This window comes from Argiope bruennichi, chromosome 6 (genome assembly GCF_947563725.1).
Source record: "Argiope bruennichi chromosome 6, qqArgBrue1.1, whole genome shotgun sequence".
Classification (NCBI taxonomy): Eukaryota; Metazoa; Arthropoda; class Arachnida; order Araneae; family Araneidae; genus Argiope; species Argiope bruennichi.
The window spans coordinates 78,965,107-78,988,268 of NC_079156.1; the positions used below are offsets into that span (position 1 = coordinate 78,965,107).

At 29.4% G+C, this 23,162-nt stretch overlaps 1 protein-coding gene across 1 annotated transcript; it reads right to left on the bottom strand.

Annotated features, from left to right (window-relative positions):
• Positions 1 to 1,065: 1,065 nt before the first annotated feature.
• On the bottom strand, positions 1,066 to 20,703 carry LOC129971794 (uncharacterized). Its single transcript, XM_056085770.1, has 9 exons — positions 20,625 to 20,703; positions 17,441 to 17,629; positions 14,026 to 14,109; positions 12,201 to 12,343; positions 10,543 to 10,570; positions 7,152 to 7,229; positions 5,351 to 5,473; positions 4,025 to 4,159; positions 1,066 to 1,070 (listed from the first exon to the last, which is right to left on the bottom strand). Exons 1-9 carry the CDS (start codon positions 20,701 to 20,703, stop codon positions 1,066 to 1,068), a joined length of 864 nt encoding a protein of 287 aa, XP_055941745.1.
• Between the last annotated feature and the right edge of the window lie 2,459 nt (positions 20,704 to 23,162).

Sequence of the window (23,162 nt, forward strand, 5' to 3'; positions counted from 1 at the left end):
ACATTCAAGAAGGAGATTTTTACTGAAATCTTGTTGCTCGCATTTGGTTTTGAGCATGTGAATTTCACTTTATACTATAGCTCAGAGGTATTTTGAACTTATATAGTTCCAGAAAAGAATTTGTTGCAGCAGGGTTTTTGTTCTAAAGGGAAAAATGAACACCAAAGTTAAAATTGTGCACAATTTTAAGGTTGAAGATGAAGTGAAGCCAGAGTTCCAGTAATTAGGAAACTATTTTCAGGGCGTAGATTAATTAAAAATTATTTCATATACATATTAATATGGGATTTAATTCTGGAAAGAGAGATAAAAATATTTATCAAAAAAATTACAAATTATTTTTGTTCATACTGATTCAAAATTATAGATTAATTTTAAGAAATTTCTCGAAGATATTTTATTCCAACTTAGTTTACATGGAGAAAATGAAAGATTTTTAGGAATCTATTTTTCATAATCGTAAATGAAATTATTTTTCATTTCCAAAAATCATTTACGTCCCAACTTGACTTTTTTAAATTAGATTAAAAATTGGGACTTTAAATTTATAATCAATTATCTTTTGCATATTGGAAAGTGCATGAAATTTTATTAATTTTCTTACTCTATATATTGATTTTTTGTTCCTTCATAATGTGTTCTTATTTTAAATTTAAAGAAACATCAAGCTTTGGGTTTGATGCGAAAAAAATTCTGAAACTTCATATTCATTTCATTATATAGCAATGGAACACTTCCTACAGTGATGTCTGTCTGATCCTAAACTTCCCATTTATCTTGTGTTTTTCCATCTCCAATGTATATAAAGATATCTTGTATCTTGATTACTCTGGGTGAATTAATACACTCTATTTGAATTTTTTAGCAAATATTTTGAGTTTTTAAAGATAGAAATATTAATTTGTTCATTCAAAACAATTATTTGTTAAAATCCTAGTTTTTTGCGTGTTTCTTTAGATATTAAATAATATGTACTAAATATTAATTATAATAGAATAATTAAAAATTAAATAGAGGTTTCATGCACTTTGAAATGAAAGTAAGAAGTAATTTTGTTGTTTGTGTTCAACCTGTAACAGACAGTATATTTTAAAAAAAAGCAGACAATAATGGAAGTGTGAAATTATATATTTCAATTGTTTATTTGAAAACTGTGTGGACAAAAGCCTTCTGTGATATCAAAAAATGATTCAACAACTTGTTTTGTAAAAATAATAATGAATCGAATTTGTATAAAAAGGAACTTATGAAGGGAAATTCATTTGAAACTCCTTTATCAGTTCAGTATGAAGAATTCATTTCCATATGTTCTGCAAAGATGAAGGGGAAAGAAAACCTTCTTTATTCTGCATATAATAATGAATTATAAAACAATTTATTTCTTAAGTAAGTAAATAATTTAGGAAAGAAAACAATGTCTGGGGGAAAAAAAGTAATTTATACTTTTTTCATAATATTCTTAAATACATTATTTTATAATTGATAAAAAAAAAGACTGAAAAATTGAACTAATAATAAAGATTTTTTTGGAACTTATCGATTTAAAATTAATTTTAAAGAATACATAGTGTGCTTTATAATTGCTTTTGATTATTATGAAAGACATATTGATATTTTATGTATTAAAAAAAAAAAAAACTAGACGGAACATAAGAAAAGAAAAAATATATATATAATTCTATAAAATACAAATTCAAATTTTTAATTCAAGCATTTGTTGCATTTTTCATTAGCTCAAAATATAGTTTTTGATTTCTGTATTTTGAAGTTAAATAAATGTGAGATCGTTGCTGCAGTACATTGTAACATTTATATGATTTACTAAATTTATGCGATACAAAACAAAGTATTACGAATATTTTTGTAGAGTTATGCCAACTATTATTATGAATTTTAAGACGAATTGTGCAAGACTTTATCCTGGAAGGAATATATCACTTCTGTTATCCTTTTTTACAAATATGAAGTCAGTTTGATCCCTACTCTAAGATTAGTCCGTTTTGAAACTAGTAAAATACTTAGTGATTTCATAATGTCAACAAGAATAATTTATGTTTTAGAAAAAATTTTTAAAAATTTCTCGTAATTTTTTTTTTTTTTAAACTGCAGCATGAAGGGAACATTTTTGGATACAATTCCAAATGTGATATTCTTTTTTGCTTAAACTATTTATTAAAATTATTCAACTGATAACCATTTGGATGTTGAATATTTTTGCATTTGTTAAATTTATTATCTCATGTGGAGTCAGTGTGACTCACAGAATTTGACAAACTATTTATTGAACCAAGAGATAACACATTGCCAATTGGTTTGAGGTCTGAAATTAATATTGTTAGATGAGGGTATTTATCTCTTTGAGTTATCAGGAATCTATGACTTTCATTCCAGATTTAAGTTTATAATATATTAAACAAGGAAATTTCTAACTGTTTGTAAATACAATAAAATAAACAAAAATTATAGAAAAGAAATTTTGTGATAGATGGTTAGATTTATCGCAACAAATAGCATTAAAGAAAGGTAAATATTGGAAAGAATTATCTTGGCATCTGGATATTTCTTGAGACTCTAAAAGTTATGGTCAGTTTGCACACCAATAATAAATTTAAATTCTTGTCAGAATTGTTATATATCGATTTAAAAATCACTCTGTAAATTGAATTGTATCATATGCGTCATTAAAATTATTTTTGTAAATATAAAGATGAAACTAAGTAAAGAAAGAAATTTCCAAGGCAGTTAATAAGAATTGCGAGAAGTGTCTATTTCTTCCAAAAAATAGGACTAATCGTAAAAGTGATTTAAAAATCACTTTGAAAATTAAAGTGTATCATATAAGCATCATTAAAATTATTTTTGTAAACATAAAGGTGAAACTAAGTAAAGAACCAAATTTCGAAGATAGATAATAAGAATTGCGAAGAGTGTTTTGTTTTTCTGAAAATAGAACTGATCGTAAAACGAGTTTTAGCATGATACTTTAGGATGTCCGCAATATAATATCTATTTCCAAAATAAGCTCTAGTTAAGATCATCAGCTAATGGGCATTAAAGTTGTTGCCAAAAGATCAGCGGAAGTAAAGATAAAGCATACGAGCATATATATTAAATAATAAAAGAAATGGCAACTCATTAGAAGAATCATTTTTCAATAAAGTAATTAATATTCTGATCCTCAGATAAGATTAGTTTAAAAAGAAGTAATTCCTTCAAGCACAAGAGAAGAATCATGGAAGATATTTCAGATAAGAATCTTGTTGCTAATTACAAAGAAAAAAGGTTTCATCGGCGAAATATTTGAAAAATGGCGATCAAAGTACAATAATTCCGTCGAAGGTGGATGAGCGTAGTCCTATGAAAGTGCAAATCATATCGATATATATTATTTTCTGAAGTAGAAGACATCATTTATTAATGGACTGTTTACCGAAAAGTAAGGTTTTTGTTGTTTGCAGGGTTGATATGCAAGTATTTGCCCTTGCAACGATACTAGGATTAACTACATTTAAATTGAACGTGAAAAAATAAGGTATCCAATAAAAAAAAGTTGTAGTTCATATCTTAGAACAAAAATTAATGAAAGATTGTCTCATTTTTAACGAAACACGGTGCATATCTATGACTAATGAAATGAAGATGAAGATTTATAGACTTTCTTCAAATCTATGCTTTATTTTTTACCAGTTATTAGACTGAAATGTTTGCATTTAAGACATGGGACTATAGTTTACAAATGCAGCAAAGATATGACAACTAAAATTGGCACTTCCATATGATAGGATTGCCTATTCAATGACTTCACGTTTAATGTACGGTTCCGTAGATTTTACTGATTACTCTCCATGTAACGCTTAGAATTTAAATCAATTTTTTATAGTAATATCAATTATTTTGCTGCTTATCTAATTCATAACATTCTCACACATGAGAGCTAATTACAAAACAACCTGTACTTCTGCAACAGTTAGATAATGTTATTTTGTGTTTAGAAATTTCCTCAATATTGTTTCAGAATACTTACTTTCATCTTCTTTGAAATAAATGTCCATTCCAAACGCCACATGCTTTCTGGGATCATTGCATTGTTCAGAAAATTTATGTGACAGCCAAGCTGTTTCCATTGTTTGGTTCTTGGCTCGAGGTTCGTAGATATAGCCTGAAACATAACATGTTTGTAAAAAGATATTTATTTCAACTAAATGTATTGCTTGACCTTAGTTTTCAGGATTAAATTTTTTATTTAGTATAATTTTGGAATGCCTTTAGAATGTTCATTCATTAAAATATTAAAGCGAAATAATCAAAATATTAAAGCGCAATTTCGAGAAAATGGCCCTCAAACTTTCAGCATAGATTATATACTAGCAATGTGTCGTAGTTGCCAACACCTGAATAGTATAATGGATAAGGCGCTAGCATAGCATTCGCTTGACCCGAATTCGATCCTATTATAATATTTTTTGCTTTTTTTTAAAATTAATTTTCTTTTTAAATTATTTCAAATTAATTTAACAATTTAAAAACAATTTTAATTAATATGTTTTTTTTTTCATTTTTTTATGCAAAAATAAATATTTATTGTCTTAATTCTTGAATTATAATTTAATTTTTAGAAGAAAAATAATTACAAATATAAATACGTTTTTTAAATCTTCAATATTTCTTAATTTAAATGAACAATTTAAAGATGGTTTTTAACTAATATGATACTTATTTTTTTTTTGTTGAAAAAAAAATGAATGTATAGTGGGTGTAATTGTGATTTTCTAAAGAACTGCCTGGTTTTAAATACACTATTTTTAATTTCCACAAACACAGCTACACTACAAAATTTACAAACACTTATTATTACAGATACACATAGAAAATTAGGTTAAAGAAAACAATGATGTAGGGATTCCACGGTTTTCAGCTGAAAGCATTTGGCGTTAGCGCAAGAGTTGCGCATAGGGAAAAAGTCGACCTCAGGATGCAGGTCTGTCGGTTAACTGCTTGTCTTCTGCAAAACGGCACAAGTGGGTGCTCTCTGCTCAAGCGGAAAAAGAGGTGCTACAAATGTACTTTTTCTTAATACCCGAATTATAATTTTTTTTAAAAAAAATTAAAGATATGAATGCGTTTTTTTAAACAAATTATTTAAATGAAATTACAGACAAAATTTTATTTTTACATATATATTCTTATCACAGTTTTTTATAAAATCTAATAGGTTTTATTTAACTTCAATTTTTATATTTTTTATAAATTAACGAGTGGATTGTTAAAAGATACGAATTAGTGTCTTCCATCATAATAAAAGACGCTAACAGTAATTTTCTTTAAAAAAACAAGTTGTGCTTTTGTTTACCTCCCCAACCTTTGATGTACTGTGCATTTACAGCAGCAAAAGCATGAACGGTTCGAGTTCTATTGCCATCGATACGGCCATATAATACAGCACCATTTGTAGAGCCAGGAGCCATGTGTAAACCTACAAAATATATATAATATAAATACTTGGATTTTATGTCTTTGAAATCAACTATGAAAAACATTATAGATTGAAAAAAATGATTGAAAATGCAGGAAAAAGTGTCCAAGAAATTTTGAGCAAGATGCAAAATTATGTGAAATAAGATCTATAAGGTATAGAAACAAAATGTCTTTAGTTACTTACCTTGGAACTTAATAGATCTAAATGTGAAATCCTTCGATTGCCCATTTTATACCATTTAATGCGCATTGTATACTCAATTTCATGCTATGCATTTGCAAACGCTTAAAGATTCATAAATTGAATAGTAGCTATAATACGCTGCTTTATATGCTGCAAATTTTTGGTAAGGCCTCTAATACAGGCTGTGGAAAAAAACCTCTCACAAAGTTATTGCATTATAGAATAGAAATTAACTAATTTCTTTTTAATTTGTAATTATAATATATCTCTTAGTTTACTATTGTTTTTTTTTTGGCATTTTTTTTTTTTTTTTTTTACAATGTCATGCAAAAGATCTGCTTTTTTAGAATCGTGTAAGCAAGTAAAACGACAGTGTGAAATCGTTCGATTGCTTAATATGCCTCGACAAACAATGTTTGATCCAATCGGCCGTTTCCAAAAGCTTGACAATGATGGACGTCGTCCAGAAAGTGGACGAAAACGTGGAATGAACATTTCCAAGAACCGTAAAACAATCAAAGAACGAGTTCAACGAAATCCAAGGGATTCCAGGCGAAAGATCGCTCGTGAAATGTGAATAAGTGACCGATCGGAAACAGAACTTCGACTGAAACCTTACAAGTTCCAAAAAGTTCAGCTTCTCACTGAAGAAAATAAAATCGTGTTGCTCCAAAAATGCCAAAAACTTTTGATACGGGCCTCAAGCCAGCGCTGGGAGAGATTTCTTTTCACTGATGAGAAGCTCTTTACCATCCAACTCCCAGAACGATAGGATTTTATCTGTAGACGCTCTAAGTATCTCGGCAATTGTTGAATATCGTCAACATCCACAGTCGATCATAGTCTGGGGATGAATTTGCTCAAGCAGGAAAACACTTCTGGTTTTTGTGGATGAGGGCATTAAAATAATTCAAAATATATACCAGCAGGACATTCTAGAAGCTGTTGTATTTCCATGCGTCAACAGTATATTTTTGAACTATCGCATTTACATGTGTTTGAAAGTACAGACAACAAACATTCAACTCGTAGATTGGACTTGGCTCTACATTTGACATATGCTAACACTATTAAATCTGAGAACCGAATTTTATCTATCTAGCTCTTTCCGTTTTGTAATTATCGTGTTAACTTATATTCGAATAGCTAAACAGACGGACTTCCTCTGAACAGATTTTACACTAAAATTTGATAGAAATCTGGAAAATTAGTGTAAATAAGGTATACCAAACTTCAACTATCTAGTTCAAAGAGTTTTTGAGTTATCTTTAGTCACAGACATTACAGATAGACGGAGGTTTTCCAAGAATGTGTTTTTCGAACTCAAGGATGTGTAAAAAAATGGAAATTCATCAAAATCTCGAGTTCGAATTTTTTTGACGATTATTAAACTTTCTCTGTACTATGTATACGAGAAAGTTTAATAAAAATTGCTCCTTGTTTTGTTCATTAAGTATTTCCATATGATACAATTAGATACTAAATAGCATACCATCCATTTCGCCTGTTTCTGAAACGTTCGTAATTTTAATATAATCTCCAGTGGCAGATTTCCAGTGACCTACAGGATCTGAAAAAGAAAGGTGAATAAAATTCATTTATTTGTATATTAGTTGCATGCGTTAAACAATTTAAGAAAAAAAAATGCAATAACATTATTTCTCCCAAACCGTAAGCATTAGTAATAGCTACAGCGGTGGAAAATAGCTTATCAATGCTATTTTCATTCCACCACTGAGCCGCTGATTTTACAGCATTCCACCGCTGATTTTATGAAAGAAATCAGCATACATTCTATTAACCCGACTGATTTATCTTGGTATGCATAAGGTAATTATTACAAATATATTCTATCTAGAGCGTATAGTGTCATTCAAGCAGATTTTAAAACTTATTCTCTTAGAAAAATGAAATTAATTCTCTCGTCAAGTTGAATCAAGGTCATGCTGGATTTTTACAGCGAAATGCGCATTCTTTTTTTGTTCCACTTTTGAAAAATACTTTTGATGGTGTAACAGAAAAGACAAGTGGATTCAGTACATTTTACGCCAACTTCCTTTTTCTTTATGAATAAATAATTTGTCGTAAATCGATTTCTGAAGGTGGCAATGTATCTTGTATCTCCTACTATTGTGAAAATGGAAGGTGAAATTTTTAACCGAGGTTTAAGGAGACATTTTTTTTAATCGACAATCTTTTGTTTATGTGTGTGAGATGCCTTATAAAATCGCTTTGGTTGCTCTAAACTTTTTTCATATTTGCCGTTTGGTTGTGCTCCGACTTCAGAATAATATCCTTTCGCCATATTTAATCTATTTGGTACGATATTTTCACCAAATGTGGTAATTCTGGCAATTTTTAATGAAATCCTAAAAGCCGTTTGTTATATTTTTTAGTAGCCATTCTAGACAAAGAACGTTTGGCAAGTTTCAGCAAGATTAACTCACCCTTGCCGCGTTGGGCGAGAATCCGTAATCTGAAGTCTTACCACAGTTTTCTGGAGTGTTCTACCTGGAATGTATGTAGTGAGAGCTGTACTTAATCCATAAGTTCATTTGTATATTTTAGACTCAAACGTTTCAATAACGTGTATTTTGGATCACACTGTATTTGTGATGCCGAAAATCTTGTTTCTAGATTGTTTTTTAAATCATTTAAAAGGAAAAGTAACTTTGTAAAGGAGTCTTGATTCAGATTAGGTGAGTTATGATGGAATAATATTTGTATGCTAAAAAAAATGGCAAGAAAAGGAAATATCTCGTACGTCTGACAGGCTGATGAAATCTTGGTTTCAGTATTTTTGGACTAATAATTCGGGACTAATTTTATTAAATACCCATCATGTATGGGAGCTTTGAGTAAACTAACTGGCCATTGGCGAGTATGCTTCTGTATTACGAATTAAATACTGCCAGAAAAAGAAATGATCTCCATTTAACAGAATGGTCATAAAGTAATTGTACCAATTTAGGAGTTGACTACTAGTGACTGCAACGATTGTTGAATGCAAACGAAATTCTATATAATTATATTCTTAGGCAAAATGCGGTGAAACACTCCAAAGTAGTGCAGTTGAGAAACAGAATAAAAGCCATACTTTCTGGAATACCGTTACAACAAAAAAATTCCGAGGAAATTAAAAGATAGCGAGTACATCAATGCAATACTCATTAATTGTTGCTCTAACAATTAACAGCTTTGAAGCAGTATGCATAGACATAAACTACAGACAATAAAATTGTGAAATTTACACATTATATGAAAAATGATACAAAGGCAACATATTTTAATTATTTTCGTAGATGTTCTATATGTTTACTTTCATATCTGATGGCATATTGTATGAAAAGAGTGGACACCTAACTAGAGGCAAATCATGACAAGAAAAAAAAACTTAGGCATAGTATTATTAAAGAGTTTGATGTCTACATGGTAATAAACGTCATTGCTGTGTTAGATTCTGCATTCAAAACATCATCGTATATGAATTTAGAAATGTGGAACATCTGCGAAACTAATTAAAATGTTTAACTTTAGTACGGATTTTCTGTCTTTTGTCTTTCTTTCATAATTCCTTTTTTTTTTAGATGTTATATGTAAAAGTGCAGGGCTGAATGAAAGTCTTAAAGGGCTTTTAGGTAATGCAACATTCTCAACTCCTATCTCCTTCGAAAAAAAATTTATTTTAATTTTATCTCTATATAAACAATCTTTAAATAACAAATAGTACGACAAATTGAAATAACAAAGATTTAATGGTAGGTTACCTTCAAGAGATTTGTTTTCGGTATCTGATGAAAACAAAATTTAAACGTAATTTTTTGGTAAAAATTGTTATATAACCTATTCTAAATGCTGAAAAACACAACAAACAAACAAAAAACGTTTGAATAATATTCTGAAATTTAAGCGATGCTCAATAATTTCGAATACATGGTAATTTTAAGTCAATTGGAAACACAAATTTCAATTTTTCTAAAAATATAGCGAAGACCTCTAAAGGCCTTTGGCCACCCTAATTATAAATGGTCCCTTATACAGTTACCTACTTTGTATATTTGATAATCCGTCATTATAAAAATGGGTGCAGTCATTTGAATTTTTCAAAATTTTGCCTATGTAACCATAATAAAACGATTTTGATTTAATTTTTCCAGTTCTCATTCTGAAGCGCTTACTTTAAAACATGTGTATTATGGAATTCAGTTTAATTCGTGGCTCATTGCTATCATAAGGAGTTCATAGTATGGCAAAATTATTTTGTAAATATCTGATTAGAAATCAAAATTTCTGATCATTGTAAGAATTTCGTGCAATTAATGTATACTCTTCTTTTTAAGAAGTATGTACCAAAATTTTGGTTGAAAGCTACTTTAATGTGCCTCTTGATTTTGTCACCATTATAATAACTCAAACAAGCAAGTATAGTTTAGTTATATTATCGTCCCATTTTAAAGCAACACTAGGGCTATTTTTTAATGGATCACGTAATTATAAATCACGGTCAAGTGAAACACCTGAGCTGGCACTCCCCTCTCCAAGTTTCCAATCCACACCAGTGGGAGGACGTTTGATCCCGATTTACTTAATATGCACCAGACCCGCATGCACGATGATTCTTCAGTGGAGTCGGTCTCGAACTTGAAATCCTCTGGTTTGAAGCCAAGACCTTACCACCAGGCCACCGCGGTTCGTTCAATTAAGCGAGAGAAATAACACTTATGCGATTTTTCCAGCATTGTTTGTTTTAGAAGCAATCTTGTTTTTTGCCTTTCGAGTATTGTTATCTTTGGGCATATAAAAGGGCACACTAAAATAGACGAGGGCATTTTTATGATTAATTTATAATGAATGATTTAAATATCATAATTTTTTATACATACCCGAGTATATATTACTCACGGAAGCATTCTGTGAAATAAAAAATATCAAATATAATTAATAAAATTGTCATGTTTTATATTATAATTATAGAACTTGAATTTAAACGTATTTTATTAAAGCATATACAAGCATGAAAGAATCGAATGTTAGTAACCTTATCATAAACTTAATCCCAAAAGTGATTCATATAGGACTACTCTTGCTACTATTACTAATTAAATCACTTCATATAAATGAATATATTATTGCATAAACGTATAATAATATAAGAATTAACCAGTTAAGTGCATTCGACATATATACACATCAATCAAAATATTCATTTTAGAGTGCTTTTTACCCAATTGTATAATTTTTTACCCAATAAAATTGAAATTTTATTCGCTTTATTATGATGCTTTTCAAATTATATTCTGCTACCATTTGTATTGGGTTCGACGTGTATATACTTCATCGCTTGACTTTAAAAAGAAGGACTTGAGGAACTTTACAAATAAATTCCGCGGTTAACTGGTAAAATAAGTGACATCATTATTTTATAATTAAAATAAACGTTAAAATTGTTGGCTTATGACAGTATAAAAAAATTGCACAAAATAGCTATAAAATAGCATAATTATAATAGCATGATAACCAATATTCACATGGAAGGTTTATGAACCGTGATTACATCAGATTGTAAATAAGATTCTTAATCCTTTTGGTGCATTTTAATAAAGAATTTAATGTTTCATTCTAAATCTTTGTGAATTTTTATTTATTTCTTATACTTTCATAAAGCAAAACTTTTAATGTCTATTTTTTATAAAATAATGATAGTTATGTATTTAATTCGTACATTATATATATATGTTTATTTAATAATTTATTCATTTGCATGAGTTCATTTAATTACTTATAAGCTTGAAATTCGGAAATTACTGATTGTTTTAAAATGGTGATATTTAAAATTTCATAACTCGGTCAGATTTGGTCGCAGAAAACAAAGATGTTTTATTAATATTACTTACTTATTTATTTAAAAGTTTAAGTGTAAAGAATATCATACTGAATATGATTCCTAAAAACCAAAAGTGATTTAGATTTCATAACTTTTTCAGAAGTTTATTTATTGACTGATACAAAATAAACTATTATTTATGTCATTTACATATTTATGAAATTAAAACTGCATTGTCTTTATGATGAATAAGATAAATTTTTATTGAATGAAAATTTTTTTTTATTGAATCATTTTGATTGTCTGCGTTAGTACCATATTTTATTTAAAAATGCTGTAGTGCCCATTAGTGCACTACTCTGTTTTCTGTACTCGTATTTTTAAAACACGTGGTAGGTTTGGTTGAAAAAAATGTTTTTATATTTATTAATGTTTAATCCTTTCACATTAATTTAAACTTCAAATTTTACGAGAGATGACAGAAAGTTAGAGACTGTGTATATGAACAGAATATCGTAAAGATACTATATTAGTATTAATTATATGAATATTAAAATTTAAAACTTAAATATATTTTGCTGAAAAATGCTTTTAAGAGACCAAGTTACATAAAATTTTTAAATGAAAATGTTAGCTAGCATTAATTCTGACTAACCAGCTGGTCACCAAAGGCGGCTAGTAATCACTAAATCTATAAAAATAAGACAATTCACTTACTTTAACACTGTCCTTCTGATCTATTCTATGGAAGGTATCCTGATGAATCATGTTGCTCATCCATCTGTTTTGGGGTGTTTGGTATGACCTCAGAACCCAAGTGGTGAGCAATTTCTCTTGACCGTCACACACAAGGCACTGACCTGTGCAGTATAATAAGTTATCAATATCTAAGGAAGGAATCTTTAGGGAAGAATTTGATGTAGTTTTAATCTTAGTAAACTCCAAGTGTATAATATTTATCTTGGTCTCCATATTCCAAATTTTATCCATCTAGTTCTAAGTGTTTTTAAGTTATCATATTTACAGATAGATGGCATAATTACAAAAATATGCTTTTCAAACTTAGACACACAAAACGTGGAGATTCGTTAAAATTCCCGTGTTCAAATTTTTTAACGATTACATTATTTCCTACATTATCATAAATTGACTTCTTTGACCCGCCCCTAAGGTACACGGAAAAAATTGAATGGCCGGATCACCACGACAACAACAACACTGAGGGGAACTATGGTTGAGTCCTAAAGGCCATCACCGGCCACGGTATAACCCTTCCCATAGGAAGTATGTCCTGTCATCGATAGATAGTAGTAAACTCCCACCATTTCTGTGCCCATCAGGTTGGCGAGAACCAGCCACCTTACTGGAAACTTCTCATCATCATTTCTGAGGTGTCCCCCTGTAAAACATTATTTTCTACATGCTTCGCATAAGAAGAAGTAAAAATGAATGGATTACCTAAAATGAACTTCCTTTCCGACATAATGATTTCAGAACTGTTTTACAGGCAATATAAAATTTAAATGGTAATATCGAAATTGTTTTTACCTTATAAACCGAAATTTTATTAAATTATGAATATAATTTTTGAGCCTTTCTTTTCTAGGATTTGTATTTTGCTTAAAGCGTGTTCGTATACATAATTTTCTGCAAAATAATTTAATAATAAATCCTCATAGATTATAAGTTTTACTTAGTACCAAAGTTTTCTTAGGGGAAGAAAAATTTGAACAAAAAGAAAATGAATGATTTGAACCTTTATTTCTTACATTATAAAAAAATTGTTATTATTAAAATATATATATGAATTTCCATCTATATATCCACTACTTTTCTACTTATTCTCAGATAAAATCCTTTAAAATGATATGTTTCGTGCAAAAAATACATTCCAAAAATACTGAAATTAGATGCACTGAACGCTAAATAGTTATTAGATATGTTATGTATCCAAAATGTCCGTTCTAATCATTTCCCAGTGGTTAATTTCTAAATCATTAGAGATAGAAATATGATTGGAATTGAAAAGTTTATCTATCTTATTGCCATGTTTACACTCGGCCAATTATAAGAAGGCTAGTAGGCAACGCATGCATAGAAAAGCTGATAAAAGCTGTTCGGTCGATGGCAAGTAATTGTCTCGTTGGGAAACAAGAAACCTTTTCTACATAACTTTCAAGACAACGGGAATGTGCTGCCATCTGGGGTTAAGAAGGAGAACTAATTCCGAAAACTGCATATACAAAAAAAAAAAAAAAAAAAACCCTTAATATACGAGATTTAATTAAGAAAATTTTTTAATTTAAGAGATTCAATTATTTGTTTTGGAAGCAGAACGAATGCAGATAGGAAACCTTAACTTTAACCAATTAATTCCGCTCAGAGTTGTAACTTCTTAGCTTTCTTTTCTAAATAGAAGAAGGCGCGCGCGCGCGTGTGTGTGTGTGGGGGGGGGGGCAAAGCTGAAATTACAGCTGGAATTACCAAGTGGCCTTATTAGCTATATTATCCTCGGATACTTTATCACCAAAACTATACATACCAACCCAAGCTGTTAAAGAATTTCCATGGTTCCAAATAACATTGAAAGCAAGAAGACTTCCGCCTTTTAACGGCTGTACTAGACCTATAAAAAAAAGCATTGTTCGTTCTATAAATACTTTAGTAATCTGTAAAGTCAATAGTCTATCGTCTGTAAAAAGGCAATGAAATCAACCATGATTAATCGAGGTGTATTTATCCATTTATTTATTTTATTTGGACCATACTTAGCAAATATTTATTTCTAACAAGACTGAACCATGTTAGGATGTAATTCACAATGTAAATTTGATTGAACTAAAATAGTCAAAAACCAATCTCCAGTTTATTATAAGATAATAGAATTACATCCTGTCGTAGTTCTACTTTGTTAAGCAATCTGTTCTCTCTAAATCTGATTTAAATGAAATAAATAAATCCAGTACCAAATTTGCAATGCACGTCGAGAAAATTGTAATCACTAAAATCCTAAAAACTCGATTTTGTTGAAAAATAGCACCATATCGCAGGCGTTTTTTTTTTTTTTTTTTTTTTTTTTTTCCCGAGTTTGATTTGGCGAGAAAAAAATTCTCTCTTTTCCAAACTCGGTGCATATATGTGCCAGTTGCAATTTTATTTTTAAAATCGGACATTCACGATCATTCAACACCACGTCAATCAATTGGTTGAACTCCATAATCGATTGATGTGAAAATTGACTGAATTGGCTTGGCGGGAAGTAGGAATTTCAATCTTTCTACTTCCATCGCGGCTATCAGTATAGACATTCAGTGAACGATCGAGAGAATAAGAATTTTGGAATGAGTGAAATGAGAACTTAAAGTACGCATCGCCAAGGTGTACTCTACCAACAATGTTGGAAAGCAACTGGCATGCAGTGCTTGTGCATGGATAAAAAATGGCATGAAGTGTCAATATTCCATAAAATCAGTCTAATTGTATGAAAAGTTTCAAAGTGTAGAAAACTGCATAGCTAATTTAAAGGCCTAACTTGTTGACCTCTAAGTTTTCCCCTTTGCGCGTATATTACTGAGTAAGGGAATGAGAAGATTTAGTTTAGTTTAGTTATATTAACGTCCCATTTTAAAGCAGCACTAGGGTTATTTTGGGAAGGACCTCGTAATTTGGAACCGCGATCAGATGACGAGGACTGTATACTTGAGTCCCAAAGGCCATCACAGGCCACGGTACAACCCTTCCCGTAGGAAGTACATCCCGTCATCGGTTGGAGCTAGCCGATTCCCAATTATAATGAAAGAAAAAGAATTCTTATAGAATTAGAACTATGATATAAAAGATATAAATACAATCGAAGAAATCATAACTGATATTTCTTATTTTTAGCAAATTTATGCATCATTTCTCTATTTTCAAAGATGAACATTTTCCTGTATGCTGCTTTATATAAATGTAGTTTTTTTTTTTTTTTTTTTTTTTATCCTGATGTAATTTGTTGCAAACTTTTTTCAAGACAAGAGAAAGACCTGTGTAAACGTTTCAGAATTCAAAATGTAATTAAAAATATAAGTTAATTAAAGATTAAGCAATTTGAGGGCGTTTTTCAAAAATAAAACCAAAAATACTACTGCACAAAAAATGTTTTTTTATACTTCCTTAAAACTCAAAAAAATTTTTTAATGATATTCATTCCGTTTCGTAAATTTTTCTCTATAATTTTATTAAATATTCAAAATTTAATTTCATACACAATTTTTGGTAATGTTGTTTTTATTGTTAGTTTCATTGTCCCATAAACTATTCAATCGTATTCTATTGCCTTTATTAAAATTCAAGCAAAAATGTACTTCCTTTGTACATTAATACGGAAATAAAATTTTCATTTCAGCTTTTATTTCGTAACATATGTTGCTATCGATTTGGTCATGCAACAATTTGTTGTAGAATAATTCCATTAATTTCCTATGTTTTGGTTATCTCTCTTTCTCTCTCTCTCTCTATATATAATACTAACGTATGTGGCACAGAAATTTCTGTTATTACTTATTGTCGAATGGCAACAGTCAAAGCGCCATACAAACATTTCAGACTACTTCATTGAAGTTTTTACAACTGCACTTAATTTGATTCTTTCTTCTTAATTTGATTTTTTCTTCTTTAATTTGACTCTTCTTAGCTAATTAAATTAGCTGCAAAATGTTATTAGAAATTTTTTAGAGGGAGCTCGCTGAGGTTTGTATGCCAAAAAGAGGACTCAGTCCAATTCCATTAATCCAGAGGAAAGTAAATATAAAAGAAATCAAGAAATGGAAAGATTAATCGAGCACAAAAATAAGCCCAACCGTTGCCATTCAGGTTCATAATTTTCGAAACAATTATTTTTCAAGACTTAAAACATTATTTTTTAATGATATTAATTTGAATTCCGTATAATTTTCCTCCATAATTTTAATGATATTTTAAAATTTAATTTGACACACAATCTTTTTTGAAGTGTCATGAGGCAATTCAAAATCATCCAACAAAAATATTCAGTAGTGCAATTTGCCTATTAATAACTCCATAATAAGATTTTGCCTTCATTTTATATACAGGGTGGTTATAATTAAACTTCCCTTATACACAGCATCCTACAACGCAAACGGGTGAACGGATTGCAACAAAATTTGGTGTATAGACTAAACATGAGATGCGCTCACGGAATTTCTAAAAAAAAAAAAAAAAGTTCCAAAATGTCCATAAGAGGGCGACTTTTCCAGAAAAACATTAAATTTTTCACAATAAAGGACCAAAACGGAATACAGAAACAATATTAACACTTATTGACTACTTTCTGATCACCTTGTCATCGAACCACATTAAGGAAGGTAAGTAAAGGTAAGTGGCGGGGGAAATAGCTTTTCCAGCTTTTCCCATTTTTTTTCATTTTATTACTCATAATTCTTGTACTGGATTGTTAATATTGTTTCTGTATTCCGTTTTGGTCGTTTAGTGTGAAAAATTTAGTGTTTTTCCGGAAAAGGTGCCCTCTGGTGGACATTTTGGACTTCAATTTTTTTTCGAAATTTCGTGAGCGCATCTCGTGTATAGTCTATATACTAAATTTCGTTGCAAGCCGTTCACCAGTTTGCGTTGTAGGATGCTGTGTATAAGGGAAGTTTAATTATAGCCACCCTGTATATACAATTTTTTTTTAAATTTGCAGTAAACTTAATCAATTGAATTCATGTTTTTCGGTTGCATCAAATAATATTCCTTATTAATCAGTTAACTGTCTAAAAAAATCAATAATCTAATCGAACAAGCTGGTCGCCAAAGACAGCTAGTACTAAACAAAATTGTAAATAAATAAATTCTTTATAAATAATTTATCTGTTAGGAAAATCAAATTTAGGTTAACAAATTGGTGCCAAAGGCTGATAGTTATTAAATTTACAATATTATGAAGCATTCTTTACCCGTCATGTCTGAAGAAACATTGGCAGCTCCATTAGAACTTTCAACGGTGGTATTATAACGTCCCGTAATCTTGTAATAGTCTCCATTTTTGTTAATACCATCAGTTCGTTGGATAGTCATGGTCGAACCTAACTGGTTCTGCCATGTTCCAGTGAGATCAGTGCAGAGTTGACCACCTGTAGAAGTCACTGAAAAATAATAGTAAATTTGGTTGAATGCAATGGCGATTCATCCTGTGGAGTTTTAAACTCCAGTAACTCCTGCAGTTGTTTGAAAAACTAAGCATTTTTCCTTAGCATTTGCCAACTTTCCAAGAACGAGGTCTCGATATGCCAATCATTTGTTAATTATATAATGAAACAGTAACTTTGTACAATGATTCAATACTTTTCTAATAAGACAACTAGAAAAAAAGTATTTAATGTGTTTTGAAATTTATATTTCTGAATTCTCTCCCATTTTCCATAATTTTTTTATTTTGTGCAGGGATGATATTGCCTTTATATGAGATTAAGCATGAAAGTTTCAGTTAAACCATTCCTTGAAATTGGTGGTATATGGTTACCCTTAGTCATCTTATCTTACTGCGTGAAATCCTAAATTTACTCGTTCATGATGAGGTAAATGTAAAAGAATACATAAAATGTAGAAACGCCCCCGGGTAACAAATAATAATTGCTTAATTTCTTTTATTATGCATAGATTATTAATACTGTGTTTATACCATTCATATAACTGAAAATTAAACTCATTTGCCTGTCCCGTAAGGACTTTTAGTAATGCTCGTATTTCCGGCAATCTGATAATCTGACATCGAAACAGGCGTTTGCAACTCATTAGCAGAAGACAGAAACAGATACGAAGTATCTATGAAGAAGCGAACTTTGAAAAGATTTTATAAATTTATAACATCCAGATTCATATTTTGGAATGAATTTATTTTACTGCTCAATGTAATTGCTAGTCAACTTCATAATGTACAACCACGAGTTAAATAATTTCAGTATCGTATCAATATCCATATCATCCATTATGTCCGCAGGTTAAGAACTTCGAGTTCAAGAACTCCATGACCTATCCCTAAAATCGGCAAATGGTGTAAATTTAAAGCATAAAAAATTGCTAGATGATAGTTCGGTTTCTGTATCACCTTATATTTGGTATTAAATTTCTTCTAATAATAAAAGAGAATATGCGTGAGTGTTTGCGCTATAAGGAATAAGCCTTTGGGCTTTGCTACCGAATTTAGTGTTGGTTGGAGGGTAGGAATATGCACGTTGGAGCGACTTAAAAAATTTTAATAATAATTTTAAACATTTAAAAATTTAATGAGAATTTGGCGGTTTTTTTCGTTAGTTTCCATAAACATGATTCAATGTAATTAATTTTTATACTATTTTAAGATTCCATAAATTGTCCTCTGAATGATAACAAATAGTTGTTGTTAGAATTTTCCTAAATGTGGTATTTCTTTTAAAATATTTATTTGCATATTTTTCAACAAATATTCGATCACGTGATTTTCTTTCATTGTTGTTAGCCGAGGAAGAAAGATTCTTCTAATTATTTTTTGTAGTTTATATGAGAATCAGAAGATGAATCACTTTACCACGAAACAAAACCTGCAATCCGAAATAGTTTATCCACTTATTTAAGTGTGTAGTAATGCTATAACGTTTTTGGACTCGACTCCATTTTGCGCATGTACACCATAAAGAGGATAATGTGCAAGGCTATTAAAGTGGTAAGCTTTAATGTCTATCACAATTTTATGATTGAAAAGGCTTTGTTGACTGAACCGTAAACATCCAGACAAGCATAAGATATTTAACTGAATTTCAATATACGCAATATTTCCGGCGAACCAACTGGTCTCCAAAGGCGACTAGTTACGCAGTAAGACTCTTAAATAAAAGTCAAATCGCATCCAATGCATTCAAAATTTTCTTTTATATCAACTTTTTTATTGAATATGTTGACACTTGTATAATTCTCAAACTAAAAACAAACCTAAAAAATTATTCTTTTATGATTTTAGAAGTATATGCAAATTTTGTTTGTCTTCATATATTTAATAAACTTCTAACAAAATTCGAATCCTATTTTAATTTTGTATAAACAAAATACAAAAAAAAAAATCCAAATTAATATTTGAATTACCGACTAATTCGTGTTTAGAAAGTTAAAATTTACTATGCCGAATTACATTTTCAAAAACATAAATAAGAAAAAAATATTTGGTTAATATAAAAAAAAAAAATGTAAGTCGTCGTAAAAAATAAATACATTGATATAAAGTAATTTGAAAGTAAAGACAACCAATAGAAACGGATTAGCGTGGAGATTAAAATAATTACAAACAAACGTTTATTTAACCCACAGAAGTAAAAAAAGTAATAAATTAAAAATTTTAATCCTTTAATTATATCGAATTCCAATAATTTTATATAAATAATTTTTCAGTTTTCAGTAAGTTTTCTCTTTTTTTGTAAATTCTTATCTATTTAAATAAATAGATAGAAATCTAATCTTAATGCAAGCTCAGCTTTTGGCAAGGATATTAAATTATGTTTATTATTACGAATTCTGTTTCTTTAAATGATCTAAACGGCGATTGATCTTTTGATACGTTTTAAATCGAAATGCGTGATTATCGCATCAAAAATATTGAAATTGGTGATAGTTTTCTACTTGAATTGATAAATAGATCAACGTCAGTCGATCAAATACATGGAATTAGTTTCGAATGAAGATTATAAAACAAAAAATATTTATTTTTAAAAATTCCAAAATTCGGAAAGTTTTTACACGACAATTAAATTGGTCTCATTAAAAAGACAACTTTTTTTAAATGACGCAAAAGCTATTTTTTTGCAATAATATATTCGAAAATTGCTCCTGGAAATAGCAAAAAATCTCGGTTAATTTTTAAATAATTATAGTTCGAATTGAAATTAAAAAAAAAAAATTGCAGATACAATTTTTTTCCCTTTCAAACCCATTCCTGCCAAACTTGGTCATTTTAGGTGAAATTATTTATCCTGTAGAGCGCCAACGTACTCACAAATTTTCCTTTATTATTGTCAGATTTTAGTATTGACCGAAATTTGTTCGCCATCCTGCTAATTACTTTTTAAAAGGGTGCCATAAAATTAAAGAAAAAGAATATTCCATTCTACTTACGCGTGTTTTGTTTTTCTGGGCCATTAGTTATTGCCAGTGAAGAGAGTAAAAAGTATCCGATGTTGTAGAGCAAAGACATTTTCAGCTTTTGTTTTCATCAATCGGATTTGTTTTAAGATAAAAAACCAGGCTCCTTTATATATATATATTATATATATGTGCAAAATAATAGAAAAATCTCACCAGGGGATAAAAATTTTTTAGAAATGAGATAACATCTGCTGAGATATGTCTAGGGATATAGTTATGAAATGATCGATTTGAAGAAATCTGCTTTGTTATAGTTTTGCCTACTTTCTTTGTTTAAGCATCATATGCTTAGCACCCTTTCTGCTGATGTATTGTCTGCAAATAGTTGAGAATTTTGTTTTCAGGTTTTTAGCTATATGCTATTTATTTATAAATATTGCTTATTTATTTATGAATTTTTTAAATTCATAATTATAATTACTTCATTTAATAATACCATTTACTAAATGATTATTAATTTTGTATATTATTTATTAAAGTGATTAAATTAAAAAAATAAACCTTTTTTTGACATATTTTTTCTTTAAAATTCTTAGCTTTCTTTAAGCTGGATTCATTTTTACTTTTTCGTATACATAGTATATAGAAAATTCGAACTCTAGATTTTGCCGCATCCCCATATTTTGAACCCCCCTGAGTTCGAAAAACACATTTATGGAAGATGTCCATCTGTCTGTCTGTGAGATAAAAGTAGTCCGTCTATCTGTCAAAGATAATTCAAAATGTTTTGAGTTAGACCGATGAATTTTAGTATACGATCTCTCCAGCAAATTTGTAGATTTTTATTCAAAATCCGTCCATTTTTATTCAAAATTTGTAGATTTGAGCAAAATCCGTCCACAGGAAGTCTGCCTGCCCGGCTGTTCGAATATAATTTATCATGATAACTATAAAACGAAGAGATTTCGTTAATTGTTAACTTATTTAGGTGGATAAAATTCTGTACTCACATTTAACATCTATATTGTAAACACGTATGAAGTTTTGAGCTAAATCCAATAAGTTTACCGTCTGTCGGTCTGTACTTTCAGAAATATATAGACACGATAATCCAAAAGTACAGTTTGTTAAATATATTAAATTTGGTACGGAATTTTTTGATTACAAGTGCAGAATATTAGAAAGGTTCTTTACATTGTTAACTTATTTATATCCTAAACACTATATATTGTTTCGTTATCTTCTTTAAGTAGTTGCACCCAAGAGTATAGATAATAAAATTTCTGGCATAATTACATCATGAGCAACTGTGTTTGTTTAAATAACTTTTGTTTTAAAAACTTCATAAATGACTTCTGATACTAATGAAAATGAATGAATGTAGGTTTCGCTGCTCTTCAGAATAGGTAGTTGAACTTAGAGCTTTCGAATTTAACATTAACATGCAGGGCCCGACTTAGCCGAATTGTGGCCCGGGACAAAAACTACTTGGGGGCCCTCCTCAGCTTCCCTACTCCAGTAATGAAGAACCACACATAGAAGTGCATAGAACTTGTTTATGGTATTTTTCGTTCATTCATTCAAAATGCTATTTAAACTTAAATCTAAAAACACTCTTAGTCTTAACTCGAAATACCACATTTAACCATTGAATTTAAAATGCAATCTGACAAAATGCTAAGGCAAGATTTATATTAGAATGTTTTCTACAACCATCTTAAGCATCTGTCTATAAGGGAAACTCCTACTCTCATAAACAAAATAATAAAAAAGACTTTATATTCGATATGGGGCCCCCTCTGATGCGGGGGCTCTGGGCAACTGCCCCGTATGCTCCTGCCTTAGTCAGGCTCTGTTAACATGCTCCTATAGAAGGATTGGTGTATAACAAATATATCTTTTATATTTTTATTAGAATTTTAATAAATTACAAATTATATGAAATTTTTATATTTTTCAGCAATAAATATTAAAAATATTAGTGTACAAAAAGGATTTTTACTTAATCTTAAAATTCGATCAATTTTCTTTTCAATATTGCTGATTTAATTATTATTGGAGTTTTTTTTCCTCCTAATCTTGACAATTTTTTTAAATATTTTCTGTATAATTATTAAAATACACTTAAATAAAGTCTAATTCGATTTCGTTAAATATTTTCACCACATATAATTTATCGCGAATGTTTTTAATGTTTAATATTTAAAACCAAGGAATGGATATTCTATTTATTCTTTTTTTATTATTATTATTATTTAACAACCCCATAATGTTATTTTTTAATGGCTAATTTTTTTCATTTATATATTACTTTGTCGTATTCGAAGCAAAGAAAGAGAAAATATTGTAATCGTCAAAAAATTCGATTTCGAATTTTCATAATATTTGAGCATTTATAAATCTTCGAATCTAACATATTTTTGAATCGTCAAGTTTCAGATCCCCCTGAATCTGAATAATGCATTTTTGTAATTATGTCTGTCTGTGAACACAATATCTTATAAACGCATTGAGCTTATTTGGAAAGAAATCTGATAAGCGTTCCGTCTTTCCAATAAATATAGAGAA